Source organism: Chroicocephalus ridibundus, chromosome 3, assembly GCF_963924245.1.
Source record: "Chroicocephalus ridibundus chromosome 3, bChrRid1.1, whole genome shotgun sequence".
In the NCBI taxonomy this organism is placed as follows: Eukaryota; Metazoa; Chordata; class Aves; order Charadriiformes; family Laridae; genus Chroicocephalus; species Chroicocephalus ridibundus.
In genome coordinates this window covers 12191333-12206397 of record NC_086286.1, presented here as the reverse complement: position 1 = coordinate 12206397, position 15065 = coordinate 12191333, and the positions used below count along the sequence as shown (strand labels likewise).

Sequence of the window (15065 nt, the reverse complement as noted above, 5' to 3'; positions counted from 1 at the left end):
AGAGCAAAAAAAGGATGAACTTGAACCGAGAAAGGCATCGCGACCACCTCTGGGCCTTGTCATCTCAGCAGTATAGGGCACGCCAGGTTTTACATCTTAAAGAAGGGTGGCCTGGGGTGTGGTGAGAGCCAGGCGGCTCCTGCCATTGGGGAGAGAAGAAGGATGAGCGAATGAGAGCTGCAGGCGCTGCCCGGAGCTGCCGGGCTCTGGCATGGGTAGAGCAGCCAGCAAGCCAGTGGCTCCAGAAGTCGGTGTCCATTTTAGCCATCCTTGATGCCTTTTTTACCCACGAGGCTCGGACAGAAGCAGCTACTGGGAACACGTGTGGGATAAACACAAGATGAAACGGAAGCCGTTGTCCAAAGACTCCCAGCACTGTTTATGTTGTGGAACTGCTGGAAGTGCTTCACAACTAGGAGCTTCTCTTTAAATTGCAAGGGTAAACTCCGCATTTGCATGCATAAGGAAGAAAAGGAGAAGTCCCCAGACACTTGTGTGAGTGGCAGATTTTAAGAGGCTCCCATCAAAGCCGGATCGCCCGCAGCCCGAATTCCTTCCCTGTCACTTCACCCTGCCATGCCACAGAGCCCAACAGTCTCGCAGAACGGAGACAGTGCTCCGAGTAAAACTGCGGCCACTCTTGCATAGAGAAACTTGGGAACATCGAGAACAGGAACAAAGGCTCTTTTCACAGGGCCTGCCGCTGCGACGTGCTGACTTAATAGCAGAAATGTTCCTCTAAGGAACGAAAAAGCAGTTTGCGGGCAAGGACTCGCACATACGCTTACTCTGATGGCTGCACGGGGGATAACGCGATTGCAGGCACACCTGGGACCAAGACGCTGTCATGAACGGAACAGGTCCGTATGCCTGCAGTGGAAGGGCTTTGAGAAGAAGACAGGTAACTGTGCCAGGGGAGGAGTGGTCTCACGCCAAGGAAGGAGGTGACCCTCACGAGGGGCAGCAGAGCACCCCTTACTGGTGGCAGTCATCAGCTCAGAGGAGAAGACTCGCAGAGTCCGCCAGGAATAAAAATTGTCCTCTGGGTCCAGGAACCCGCTGAGTACTGAGACCCAGAGGAGAGAGGTATCTTCTACTCCTCAGCACGCTCATCTTCAACCTGTCACCTGTGAACCCTTAGGGGTCTGTAAGCTATGACACCAAGGACTCCAAAAATTGTTAACAAATGAATTTCAGGGGTCTGCATTCCATAATAAGCTGTAAAGCATGAGTCTACCAATGTATCTTTATCTCCCAGAACCGGCCATAGCTGTGGAAAAACAAACAAAAACAGTTTTCAGCCAGTGGCTAAGCTGCAAACAAAATGAAATGTAGTTTCTGGTCCATTAAAAAGCTGTTTAGCTTCTTTTTTTAAACCAACGCAAGTTGGAAATAGGCAAAACCCAAGTGCTCCACTTTGGAAATGTCGTTAAAACCACGGGGTGAGAATAACTTGGCATGTTATTTCTTTAGGATAAAACTCCATCTGCGCTGTGAAGGCAGTGAAGCGACACAGCCATAAAGTACAAAGAGGATACAGGGATGGCTGGAGGGATACCACTCCCCTGTCACCTTTGGAAGGTAAGAAAACGAGCCTTCAACCCCAGCCACGGCACCCTGTGTAATTTATTTTAAGACTATTCCTGTGGCATCAAGTGGATAGGCCACTCCTGAAGCACAGGCGCTCAGAGAGGTGGCCAGATGTGCTCAGCGCCTGCTCTCTGGCAGCAGCTGGTAACAGCTGCCACCGCAGAGAGACCACAACCCTGCAGAAAGCAGATATGGAGCGTCTTTACCCCAGACTGAATTTCCTCCTAATCCCTAACAGCTAGCTATCAGCCTAAACTCTGAAGCACTTTCAATACCTTTTCCCAAGCGCCTTATGACCATGCACGTTCCTGCTATCTACATAAGGGCACAGACTGTTAGATGTATGATTTTGCTTACTTTTACTAAGTTCCTGAACTGAGTGACTCTGTCCAATAATGCATTCCCACCCAACGTTTGTTTTTGTGCCTTGTCCTAAAAGGTCACATTCTCTGGTCCAGAATTCATCCCATGCTGCATTAGAGAAAAATCTCGATGTGGATAAATACTCAAGAGCCAAAACAAAGTTGAGCTCTGATCAACTGCAGAGCACAGGAAGTGATACAACCCCCAGACAGGCAGTTGTGAGAAAGCAAAATAAACCCCACTTATCTGCGATGGAAAATACCCAAGTGCTTTCAGAGCTGCAGCCTCTTCCTCCCGAACAGAAATGCCAGAAGAGCTCTGGCTAGGGCGTCCTTCCTGACCAACTCCGTGGTTCGCTTGCTTACTTAGGACTCAGTGACCATGATGGCAGAAGCCCTCATTGTTTTTTTTACGATTAACCCCAACTTAACATTTGCTTAAGGAGAGCGCGTGAGCAAGCTGACCGACAATAAGGGCCAAGTCTTTACCCTCAGATCTATTCTCTTTGCTTTTTGCTCTGTGCTCTGAAAGGGCCTTGGAGGTCCCTTGGTGGTGCAACACATGGGGGAATGGACGTGAAGGCAAAGAGAAAGCCAAGAACTCCAACCAAGAAATACACAAATCCCTGAGCATCGGGTATGTCTTTTGGCTCCTGCAGCAGCAACTCAGGCTTCCCCTCCAGTTCAAGAAAGGGAGTTAGCAGAAATGCTGTGTCGGGAATCCTTCCCTTGACTCCCTCACTCCTTCACACACTTTTTGCTATCTAACGGGCAGGCAATTAGTCCATGCCAGCAAGTTACACATTTCCAGCACTTAACCTAGAGATGTCTCAGGGTGGAACGAGGACCCTGCAGAGTCGCTGCCCTGCAGAACTGGGTGGGACAGACCTAACCGAACTGAGCAGTAGGAAACCACGGTCATTACCCTCCCCACCCGCTACTGCTGCCAAGCTTGGCATTGTGGTCCCTCCATCACACAAGGTTAGAAGAACCAAAAGCAGTTCTGGCCTCAATCCCAGCACTGCCCCACCCTTGTCACAGAGGCAACGCCATCCAACGCCGGCAGGCTGCACACAGGGAAGGATCTGCCTCCCGTCCACCCCCAGGAGGTGTGTTGGTAGCAAGGCACATCTACTGAAAATATACATCATAGAATCACAGAATTGTCTAGGTTGGAAGGGACCTTAAAGATCATCGAGTCCAACCATCAGCCTAACACTGACAAAAGCACCACATCTACCCATCTTTTAAATACCTCCAAGGATGGTGATCCCGCCACTTCCCTGGGCAGCCTGTTCCAATGTCTGACAACCCTTTCAGTGAAGAAGTTCTTCCTAATATCCAATCTAAACCTCCCACGGCGCAACTTGAGCATGAGACGCTGAATAGAGCCAGACACTGTCACCCTGGAGCCTATGAGACGGTGCAAAAGGCGGCATCTTCACTTGGCTTCTTGTGGTCCCCTGTGCGTAAGCCGGGCAGACAACAGGAAGATCTCAGCAGAGCCGGTGAGGAGAAGGAAATGTGCTGCAACCAAAGGAAGTGCCCAGCCCCTCTGGAGAGAGACAGCCAAGAATCTACAAAGTCAGTTCACGTCACAACGGTCTGCAGCAACTCTGCAAAAGGTTTAGATTAGATATTATGAAGAATTACTTTACTGAAAGAGTGGTCAGGCACTGGAACAGCCTGCCCAGGGAGGTGGTTGAGTCACCATCATAGAATCATAGAATCATAGAATCATAGAATTGTTGAGGTTGGAAGGGACCTTTAAGATCATCGAGTCCAACCTTTAACCTACCCTGACAAGAGCCACTTCTAAACCATGTCCCTCAGTGCCCCATCTACCCTTTTTTTAAACACCTCCAGAGATGGTGAATCCACCACCTCCCTGGGCAGCCTATTCCAATGTTTAATAACCCTTTCAGTGAAAAGATGTCTCCTAATATCTAATCTAAACCTCCCCTGACCCTGATCCCTAGAGGTATTTAAGAAACATCTAGATGTGGCACTTTAGGGCATGCTCTAGTGGCAGAGATTGTAGGTTGATGGGGGTTTTTTTGTTTTCTTTAGGGTTTGGGGTGGGTTTTTTGGGGGGTTTTTTTTGTGTGTATGGTTGGACTCAATGATCTCAAAGGTCCTTTCCAACCATGAAGATTCTGTGATTCTATGAGTCTATGAAAAGCAGATCGTAAGAGCTGAGAGCAAATAAGAGAGCAAATCTGGCAGCAAGACGCCACTCCAGTGGGTAAAGTATCAGGGTGGAGCTGAGGAATGGGGAGGCAGCGACCAGTTGGACCCAGGAGGCGAGGCCGTTTGCACAGGAGAAAGAACAGTATCTGTAGAATGTGCTTTTAAAACAAAGCAAGCCAAGGAGACGGTAGGTGCATTAATGAACACGGGCAGGGAAGGTGAAAAATTATGATACATGGAAGAGATTCTGGACTTGCTTTCAGAAAACGTTATTTTTCAACTTAAATGCAGACAAGTCCAACCCATTCATTGTACTGCAGGTGTGTGGGTAGATAGCTGCTGAAGGTGGGTTTCCCGTGAAATTACCCCTCCCAACCCTGTACCTCCAAAATCAGAGGGAAGCACTGCCTGACCTCTGCTCACAGTGCAGGTGACACACTGACAGGCTTTAAACGCCACGCATGAGAGCTCTGCGGAGAGAGCTGGCTCTCCCCCCGTGCCAGCAGGCAACGTGAGCAGGGAGAGGCTGGGTTGCACGTAAATCCCCCCTTCCCTCCACATCCGTAACAACCACCCTGTCACAGAGCCACTCTCGGATTTGCTCTTCTGACCTGCTGTCCGCTGACTTCCGCCAGCTCTGCAGCAAGCCCTTCACGTAGCTGTTCCATGTCATGACCTGATGGAAAACCATCTCTTTTGCGGGACAGAGCAGTCTGCTCCTGTTGCGTCCCTGCAGCCCTGTAACATGGTACAGCCGTGGTGAGCTACATGTCACAGGCTTTGTAGTGAGTTTGCAAGGTCTCAGGAATGCAGCCTGCGATGCTCGCTCTGCCTGAGCGCTTCTTGACCTACCTGAAGATTTGTTTTGCTTGCTTTAGCTGCAACAGCAATTCTTTTACTTGATCCCGTAACCATGGCTAATTTTTTTTTATGCTTCTTTATCTTTTTATGCTACTGTCATAGGTTTACAACCCCAGCATAATGAGGTAGTATAAAGAAATACAGGCTTGGTATGGTAAGAGGCCTTGAGAAGTGGAGGCACAGGACGTGGTGATAAGGAGAACAGGCATGGGATGACAAGAGATAGAGCACAGGCTGGCACTGGTGGCCCCACGCTGTGAACGACAAGAAATGTGGACCTGATGCTGGAAGTGGTAACCAACAGGACCTCTTTCTTTCTTTTTCTGTAATAATTACATCTTGACTAATAAGCTTAGAATGTTAAGGGCTCAGTTATACTAAGAATAAACTCTTTGCTCTCTCTGTAAGGTGTGCTTCCTTTTTGCCCACAAACAAGACTTTGAGCATCAACAGTGTTGTCTGCTACAGACTCATCACCCTTTACGCAGGCGTCTCCTCGGCTACCACAGCACCACTTCTAAGCGCGAGACCTGCAAGGCTGAACCCTCAGCAGAGCCAGCAGATCACTGTTCAGGCCAGTACTTCTGTTTAATTTAACACACTCAGTGCTTCTATCCCTATCTTTACATCTCTAGTCAGAAACCACCAGACCATATTTCTCCCAGATATAGTGGTGCATGTGTTTCCAAAGCCCATCGCTCAATGTCTGGAACAACAACTCCTGTAAAACCCATCACCGACACATGGCATTTCTCTGACGCGTTTCAGGGATGCCTGGCAGAAACATTTTCCCAAGAAGTCTGATGCTATCTTTCACCACAGCAAGACAGCCTCCAGCTCCCTAAACAAAGGCAGGCAGCTCTTTTTGCATCCAAAAAAATAGCACCAAGACCTTCTCTGGGAAGCAGCCTCTTGCAAAGCATTGCTAGACATTTTCCTAATATATCCAATGCCGTGGGGGGGCTTTGACGGTGCCTGTTTAGGAGCTTCGGCACAAGCCACGTTCTCTCCTGTCCCAGCACTACAGCTGGGTTGAGTATTTCTTGCAGCAGCCTGTTTATTGCCTGGAAGCATAGTTTGTATCAGGCTGAAACTATCTGAAAATTTGGGTCAAATGTCCCAAAAAGGTTAGTGTTAAAAAAAAAAAAACAAAAAAACCCAACAAACAACTCAGATCTGGGCATCTCAGAGTCCAACACCCTCATATCTCACCTCCTAGCTGTTGCTCTACGTGAACTACTGTGGGGCAGGAGAGTTCGAAGCCCACCTCTGTACCTAGCGATCACAGCGCCATGGGTGGGTTCAAGTCCCCTGGGACACAGTAGGTCTTCCCACCCATCCCTCCTTCCTGGGTCTATGTTCTGGACACAAGGATAACGCACAAACCTGTTCACGCCTCACTGCAGCTTCTGTGACAGTGCCTCAGTTTAACCCTCCATTTCCCTCACTTTTTGCTAAATACAGAAAACGTGTGTTTCCTTTTTTTTCACCAAACGGAAAACTCAACATTTTTTCCATTGTAGTGAGAATAATTGAAGAATATAAAGCTCAACAAGAGGCTTTTTGGCTGTAGGTTCAATTGCTAAGCCGAGCACAATTGTCCAGTCTTCCTGCAGACATCCTGAACCCAAGGCAAGGAAAAGCCCTTGTGACCTTTTTCAGCTAAGAAAGTGAAAAGTCCCTGAGCTGTCTTGGACGGAGAAAGCCAAAAGCCTGGGCAAGATTTACGTGCAGCTTCAACTTAGAAAGCCAACACTGGAAAAGAAAGAAAAGAGTTTGCTGTCAATGAGAAACACTTTCCGCATTGCACAGCCTGGTGAGAACCCACGTGGCTTCTAGCTGCAGTTGTCGCTGTGATCTCTAATACAATTTCAACTATTTCAGCTCGGGTTGAGGAACCACCATCCGTCGTCGGCTTGTTAAAGGGATAGCTGTGATGTGGCTAACGAAGATGTCCAACCGATTCTCTCCCACCTACCCAGGACCCTACGAAAAGCTACCTAGGACCCTAATTTCTGGCCTCTCAGCTTCTGCTTTCCTCTTCCTACTTTGTATTTTGCATTTTGGACGTTCCCTTGGCCCGCAACATTTTCCGCACCGGAGTGAGCTCCTTCGTAAACTAAAACCCTTCTGTTGAGACCCAGCCCGCAATCCTTTGCAAAACCAGGTTAGCTAACACGTCCTGCTGCCCACTTCTTTGCACAGCTCCCTTTGGCAACATCCATAGGATTTTGCAGTGCTAGGAAATCCTGGCTCACAGGTGGCTAAATAGTAGAGACCGTGGTTAACAAGGGAACACCAGGGAGAATTAATAACCTCCATGTCGGACAGGGGGAGGTCTGGCTTAACTTTAGCTGCTGTCTTTAACATTCCCTGTTGCTGAGATTACAGAGGCTGCAACCCGACAGCTCCAGCCACCAGCTCCGCCGGCTTATATAAAGCACTTGATAATATAGTGCCCTTTAAAACCCAGGCTCAGCAACGCTTTGGGGAATTCCTCTGCAAGGTTTCAGAGCTCCTGGGCCCTGACAACCTCCACAGAGCAGGACAAAACACTCCCAGCCGGGTTGGACCCTTCTGCCAATAAATTCAGCCGGCTGCTCCGCAGCACCACGCTCCTGGGGGTTAACTGCTACGTCGCCGCTGCCCTACCAATGAGTTTATGGTGGTTCAGCCTCCGGAGAGCCAGACCTCTTTTGGTAACAGACTGGCATGATCTGTCCCCACTTTGCTGACTGCAGACACGAGGGTTGCATCCCTGTTGTCACAAAGCAGTAAAAAAAACAAGTCTCCTGCCTTCCCTTTTGAAGAGATAGTTTGAAAGAGATAGTGGAGATAGTTTGAAATTTAGCTGAATTCCTACTTAACAAAAATGAAAACCAGAGTTGGGGAAAAAGCACAAGAGGAGCCAGGGAACTTTTTATTCCCCCAAAAGGCTGAATTGCATCAGCTGGAGAGACAGGACAAAGCTCTTCAGTGAAAAAGATCATCACAACGAACTGAGCTTGTAAGGGAAGCAATCGTCATTCAAGCGAAACTGCAACGTTTCACCCATGGCTTTGTGTGTCTTTGCCAATGTGGAGACGTCTGGAGTCCTCTCCTCGTGCAGAGCACTTGAACTCAGCTGCAGCAACCGAACCCGCCTTGCTGACCAGCGTGTGTAGGGACGTAGGACGTCCCTTACGGCACGGCCCCACCAGCTCTTTGCCCACAGCAAGCTAGGCGCTTAGTGGGGCAGCAGAGGCAAACGGAGGCTCTTCTGCCTCCCAAGGATGAGCACGCCGGGACAGCACTTTGCAATGCAGCTGCGTTTCTTGCCAATGCATGGAGGAGGTCCCACTGATCGAGGCCCTTCCCTTCCTCAGGGAGGAGGAAGCCTGTTCCAGCCCTTTTCCTGCACAGCCACCTGCTTCCTTTGCAGGCTGTGATGGGAATGGGGCCAGCGCTCAGCTGGTTTCTTACCCCTGACGGCTCCCCAGAGGAGAAGGGAAAGCACCCATGTCTTTCCTTGTGCCACCCAGGACTTAACTACAAGGAGAAGAAGCTCACAGCAGCAAGCTTTGCAAAGAAGGTAATATAAAAAAACTGGCGCCTTGTACTTCTCTGCACATAAGCCCTGAACACACCCCTCAGCGGAGATTCCAGGACCTTCCTCAAGGCTGGTCCATAAGGCAGTGGCCATATTAAAGTCTTCACCTCCCTAGCGCATGACTTTAAGGTTGCTGCCCCATTACCAGCACATCCAGAACCTAAGCAAAGGGGCACATCTCCTCTGGCACAGACACCAGAGTTTGGGTCCTCCTGATATCCAGCATCCCTCTCATTCCCTCTGTATGCTGGGGCTGTCCTGCACTGAGACCAGCATGCAGAGACCACCCTGCTACAGAAGGCTCTCGGAGGATTACTCAAGCAGCATCACAGCTTCTGGGACACCTCTTTTTCTGATACGCTTTCTAGCTAAAAGAAGGCACTACTGCACAAAGATTTCAACTAAGCTCAGCCTCATAGGGAGGTCAGTGCCAACGCACCCTGGAAAACCCATTTAAAACCTTTAAAAATGCAGCCCAGAGATCACAGAAAAGGCAAAACTTTTGATTCTCTCCTTGCGTACACACCCACACAATACCGCTGTTTTCAACAAAGCTATTCCTGACTTAATGAGATAAGCAGAAAACCAAGTGACCTGTTTTACCACGTCTTAGGACCAAAGTCTCTTGTGGAACTGTGTCACTCAAACGCAGTCACACCTCACCAAGAGTATCAGGCGAAAACAGGACCGTGGCTCTCAAATACAAGCAGAAGTTCGATAATAGAGATTGCCAGCTTGTCTTTCACTTGCGTGTTCTGTCTGGTTGCTGATTACCTTATCTTTGTAAGGCTGCACAAAGGGGGATTCAGTGGGTTACTTGTCTTCAAGCCACAGCAATCACAGATCCACAGGCTGAAATGAAAGTATGCTTTCTTCCAAATACATTTTGGCATGGCCAGGAAAAAAGCAGTTTTGTTGCTGTTCAGAAAGGCCTTCTCATATCTCCAGAGATCCTGAGAAGATGCTTTGAGGGTCTGGAGCAGCTCAGCACATTTCAAGTAGCGCCGCCTAAGGGGGAGGCTAGAGCTGCCTTGAATGAAGCTGTGCTATCTGATGGACTGTCCTCCTTCTCAGGTTAATCACAGAACAATTCCTGCCTCTGACTTACCCCCAGTTTCACACCTGGGACATGAAGAGAGCGGTAAAAAGTACATACACCACCCCAGCCTCGGGGAGGAAGCTTCGGTTCTGTCTCCTTTTCTACCACCAGGATGGCAAAAGCAAAACTCGAAGCATTTGGCCAAGCTGCCCGGTTGGTTACAACACATTTATATCATAACATGCCTACACAGCCTGCCAAATAACAATACCAAGATTAAAACCAATACACTTATTCCACAGCTTTATATGATAGTGTCTATCGTACACCCGCTCCTACCTGCTGACCAGCTTCCTCACTCCAATGAATAATGTTGTCAGGAGCTTTAATAAATTCTGGAGGTGAACCAGACCACCAGAACCTTTTTAGACTCAAGGAGTTCCAGGAATCCCAACTATCAACAAGCTACAGAAAAACATTTTGTAAGACAGTCAGATGCCAGGACTTCCTAGGTCTCCTCTGCTTTCTGACGCGGCAGATCAAACATGTGGCTCCCTGAGATCCAGCAGATCAAACATCTGGCTCCCTAAAAGACATACTGAGAAAGGTACAAGTCTGGGAAACCTTTAGCTCTTACTAGAGAGAGTGATGATGTAAAAGGCCTTTTTCCAGACAGGCCTGTGTCCTAAATGAGGGAGAATGACACGGGAACAACACGACAGGGAGAAGAGAAATATGCTTGAAAACTGCCATATTCTAACAAACCCTACAATCTACAGCAGTAATTACAAGTTGGCATCACTCAGAGCAGCCATAAGGTTGTTCTAAACCGCACTGAGGATGGGGAAGAGGAACACGGGGAGCTTCAAACGCCCTCCAGCCAGGACTCGGTATCATGCTCTTGACCATCAACACAAGATGTTTGCACCAAGACATTTGCTGCTGTGCTGAAACCAAAAGCTGCTCACAGAAATTTTCCCATGAACGCATCTAACGAGCAAAAAGAAAACTGGCAGGTGAGAACATAAGCCAGGGAGAAAAAACAAGCATTTGTCTTCTAAAAGCCCCCACTTAGAGGGAATCTACAGGCAGGCCTGGTTAACACCATAACCAGAAGATGATGCCAGATCTCAATCTGAAGTTTCCAGTAGCTGTCACTAACGCACATCCCCTGTGCCTCTCACCCTGTAAGATGTTTATTATACAGGGGCCTAAGGTCGGGGACCCCTCTCTGTGAAGAGCCCAAGCGAAAAATAATTCCCATTTCTCGGAGGGAAGATGCCTCCGTTTTTCAGGAGCTACCTCACCATGACGCCACAACCTAGCTGCAGCACTGCAGCTGCACGCCCTACCTGCTGGAGTACCTTGGAAGAAAGCAGAGTTTCACAGAGGTCCGATTTCAGGGCAGCAGCTCTTCTCCCCACCCCACCACATTGCCCGGCATCGTACAGCATCATGAGAAGGCGCCGTACCTGTACGTGACGTGCACCGCAGTGCCAGGCTCATCTCTCTCCCAAATCAAAGCCACTCTGTTCGGAGACTTTTCGACGTGTCGATCCAAGCAATTCACTGTAAGAAAACAGAGGGTTAAACCAAGCCTGATCATATGCAAGGTGCTCCGTAAGCTTAGCCTGGCCAAGCGCAACAGCGAGCTAGAGTAAGATGAATCATCATTTGTCACTAGCTAGCCACACACTCGTTTATAACGCTGGGAGTGACAGCATCTGTAGCACTGGTAAAGCTGTCCTTCGCCATATCTGTAGTATGCAAATACGACAAATAGTGTAGTTAATTGGCACGGCTGCCTTAGAGATGGCATCCCCACGGGAGGCCTCAGCTGATTCAGCTCAGCTTAGCTCCACCGGCTAAGCTTAAACCAGCCCAAATCTCTCCCCCGCTCCCCGCAGCACAAAGACAAGACACTCTTTTGACGTTTTTGCTCCCCAGAGCGCTTCACGACATAAATCTGACAGACTGTCTTCCCCAGCTTGCATTTTAGCGCTTGGATTTTCTAATTAAAGCTCATGTGAAACATTTTTATTCCAGGGTACAACAGAAGAGCTGAACCTCAGCTGACTGAAAATACCTAAAACTTTAGGATCTAGGGTAAACTCACAGAGCACAGACATCTACACGTTACTGGACATCGGGGAACGACGAACATGTCTCAAGCTGTGTACTACACCTCCTGAAACTTAAAGGTATAAAATCACCTTCTGAAGGTGCATCGGTCCCCCCAACAACTTGAGGTAGAGGAAACCCGAACAACTACGTGAGCTGCTCAAGCGGACCGAGGGAAAGCACCCACACTGGAGAAAGTTATAGAGAATCAACCCAAGAAACCCGCCTGCATGCTCAACAGCAAGTTAGAAATTAACCTTGTAAAGTATTAATTTCAAGCCTAAACTATGCTTACTTATTTCATGACAGTCTTCCAAAGGCAGTTACTTTATTTCAATAGACAACTATTAAAAACCAGGCAGGCACGCTGCTGTATAACTCAGAGAAAGCCCTTAAAATTACTGCTGAGCTTCAGATCATATTTTGTGGAAACGTTAATACTGGGGGGGAAGGATTTCATTTCTCCAGATAAACCAAAGGCAACAAAAGCTGCCTATTGCCGTCACAATTTGTGAAGTTTAAGGGAACTGCAGCACAGGAGTAAGCTCCGGCTGTTCTGTGATCGCTTCTCTGATCGGAGCTGATTTGCACCACCGCAGGGTGGAATAAGCCCCCGAAGGTGTACAAAGAGAGAAATCCCTCAGAATTTGGTGTATTTCATTTCATTTCAAGACAACTGTCCATCTCAAAAATATAAACAAGCGCTCTTCAGCTGTTTAAAGTCTTTTACTTTTTAATGTAAATTCCTGCAGCGATACTATAAAAATAAAGGCGATACAGAGCCATTTCTTAGGCCATCCTAAGACGACATGGGAAGACAAAAGCTCTAATGGGGAATGCTTTAAGCAGCTAAACACTGGTTTCCTCCGCCATCCCTCCACAGGTAACTGGATCTGCTGTGGCTTGGTCCATGACCCTGAGCAACTCCCACCTCCGAGCTCGTTGCAGCAATGCCCTCACATATTGCGCCACACTGCAGTAAATCACATTAACGGGGATTCATTGCTCAAGCAGCATTTCTTACTCGGGAGCAGCCGTACTAGCTTTTCGGAGGGAATTTCTGTTGCAGAAAGCCCCAGCTGAGCCAAGTCATAGCTTTAGCTCTTGGCACAGTAAGAACCGGCAGGTGAACCGGGGCCAAATGCTGTTATTTCCTTCCTGATCTGAGGCTTACAAGAGCGTTTTGGTCATTTTACAAAATAGAAGTTAGTGACCTTCCCCTTACTGTTATACCCTAATGGTTTCTCCATACGTTTCTTGCCTCCTCAACAACGCTTGGAAACGATTCATTTCAGTAGGACATGCTCCCGAGAACCCACTGGTTGGAAGCGCAGTCATTTTTCAGGTTATTCTGCTGGCCAGGAGTTATGGTACAATAAACCCAGAAGTGCTGAAGCTCACAGCTCCCCCAAATCCTACCGCAAGGTCTCCCCAGGCACAAAGCAGCAGATGACTTGGTTGCCTGTGGTCCAGCCGTGCTGGGAGACGGGCGCACAGGATGCTCTGGATCAGGGACCTGAACTGTTGCCGTGTTTCTGTAACCAGTGTTCAAATCAAGAGAGCAAGGGACAAAACCAGAGCCTCTTAGCAGAGAACCAGCCACTCGACTGTGGTCGAGTACAATCTTCATCGCGCTTTAAAAGAACAAAACCAACAATAGCAAAACGGTTTAATCCTGTGCATCTATGTTTCAGAGGTCTGAGATTTCCTTTTACCTATGCAAAGAAAACTCAGTGGCAGTTAGTGCCTGCTGAAGAAGCAGACCCACGATACGATCTAAAATCGGGCCCAGCAATATCTGGATTTCAGACACTTGACCCATGTGGGATCCAGAAAGCGGTGATGATCCCACTCTACAGAGGAAAGAAACAGATCCCTGAAAGTCTCTGTGCTCAGCCAAGATCCTCCTTTCAACAGGAATCAATGAAAACAGAAATCTGGCTAAAATCCCCCTGACTGCTGGGTGCTGGAAGCAGGGCTGTACACACACCCCTGTCAACTTGGGATCCACTGCTGGGAACCATCTCCCGGGACGAGATGCTCCCCTATGTTCTCTGGAAGACCTGATGGTTTGCCCTTTTGCCGTGTAAAAAGGTGTCCAGAGATGTTCCAGTTCCTGCACTACCGAACTGGTGATTCAAGCGCTCTCCCAGGGATGAGACATGAAGGCAAGAAACATACATCACTGTTAAAAGACTTCACCACTGAGCTGTACCCTGGACGGGGCTGGGGTTTACTCCCACTGGATGAAGCAGGGTCACAGCACAGAAGAGGCGAGATATGGCCAGGAAGAAACTCAGAGGTGGTCAGGACTGTCATGGCAATTTTTTTCTTCCTTCGTGTAAGTGGCGAAGTTGGAGGAAAAGGCCCAGCTCCTCGTTTAAGACAGAAAAGAGGCTGCAGCCTCCACCATAAAAGACTGGGATTCGCACCGTCCCCCACCTTTGGTTCATCTTCTCATCGGCGCTGTGGACCCCACCGCGGGACCAAGCAGCACCCGGCCACCGGGGCTGAGGGTGGCAAAGCCAAGGTCAAGCCATCCCTGCCGGCATGGCGCCGGGGACGCCGCGTGCCAGCCCTTCGGCAGGCCTTCGCTCGCCTTCACCCTGCTCACACCCGAGGGCCACGTCGGGGCTGCGGCCGGCTCTCGGCCAAAGCCATGGGCGGCCGGCGGGGAAGCAGCGCCATGGGCGAGAGGCTTCGCCCGCCTCATCCCTGGCTTGGGAATCTTTCTCCCCGCTTCCCAGCAGGTCGCAACGCCCGGCGGATTTTCTCCGAGCGCTGCCCAACCGAAATCCTCGTGGGGCTGGTTTGGTTTTGGTTTTTTTCCCCTCTCAAAAAATGAGGGGCGAGGGTGGAAACGATCCCAGTGGGAAACCTCCCGGCCGGCCCGAGGGCGGGAGCCGGGCAGCACCGGCGGGGGATGTGGGGGCCGGGGGACGCCTTACCGGAGACGTTGAGGCGGCCGCCGAGGAACCAGCGGGTGTCGCCGGCGGCCGGGCCGGCCCGGCAGGCCGCGTGGAAGGGGCTGTCCCAGCGCAGGGCCCCCCGCGCCACCTCCGCCCAGAAACCGGCGGGGTCGCGGGCCGCCCGCTCCCGCCAGAGCCGGTACTCGCCGGGCGGCAGCTCAGCGGGGCCCTCCGCCTGGCGGCTGCTGCTGCTGCTGCCGCTGCAGCGAGCCCGGGGGGCCACCGGCAGCCCTCCCGCCGGCAGCGGGCGGCGGAGGGACCGCAGCACCCGCGCTCGGGCCGCCGCCAGCGCCATGGGGCAACGGCCCGCCGTCGGGGCCCCGCCGCGCCCGGGCCCGGCGCCG

General features: G+C 50.1%; 1 protein-coding gene across 1 annotated transcript in view; it reads right to left on the bottom strand.

Moving 5' to 3' along the window:
• The window catches only part of ACSS1 (acyl-CoA synthetase short chain family member 1), a 39023-nt gene extending 23958 nt beyond the window's left edge, over nt 1–15065 (bottom strand). The window contains exons 1-2 of the mRNA XM_063328023.1: nt 14701–15065; nt 11104–11200 (exon numbers count right to left, since the gene is read on the bottom strand). Of these exons, the coding sequence (XP_063184093.1) occupies nt 11104–11200; nt 14701–15016 (413 nt within the window). The 5' untranslated portion in view covers nt 15017–15065. The remainder of the gene's footprint in view (nt 1–11103; nt 11201–14700) is intronic.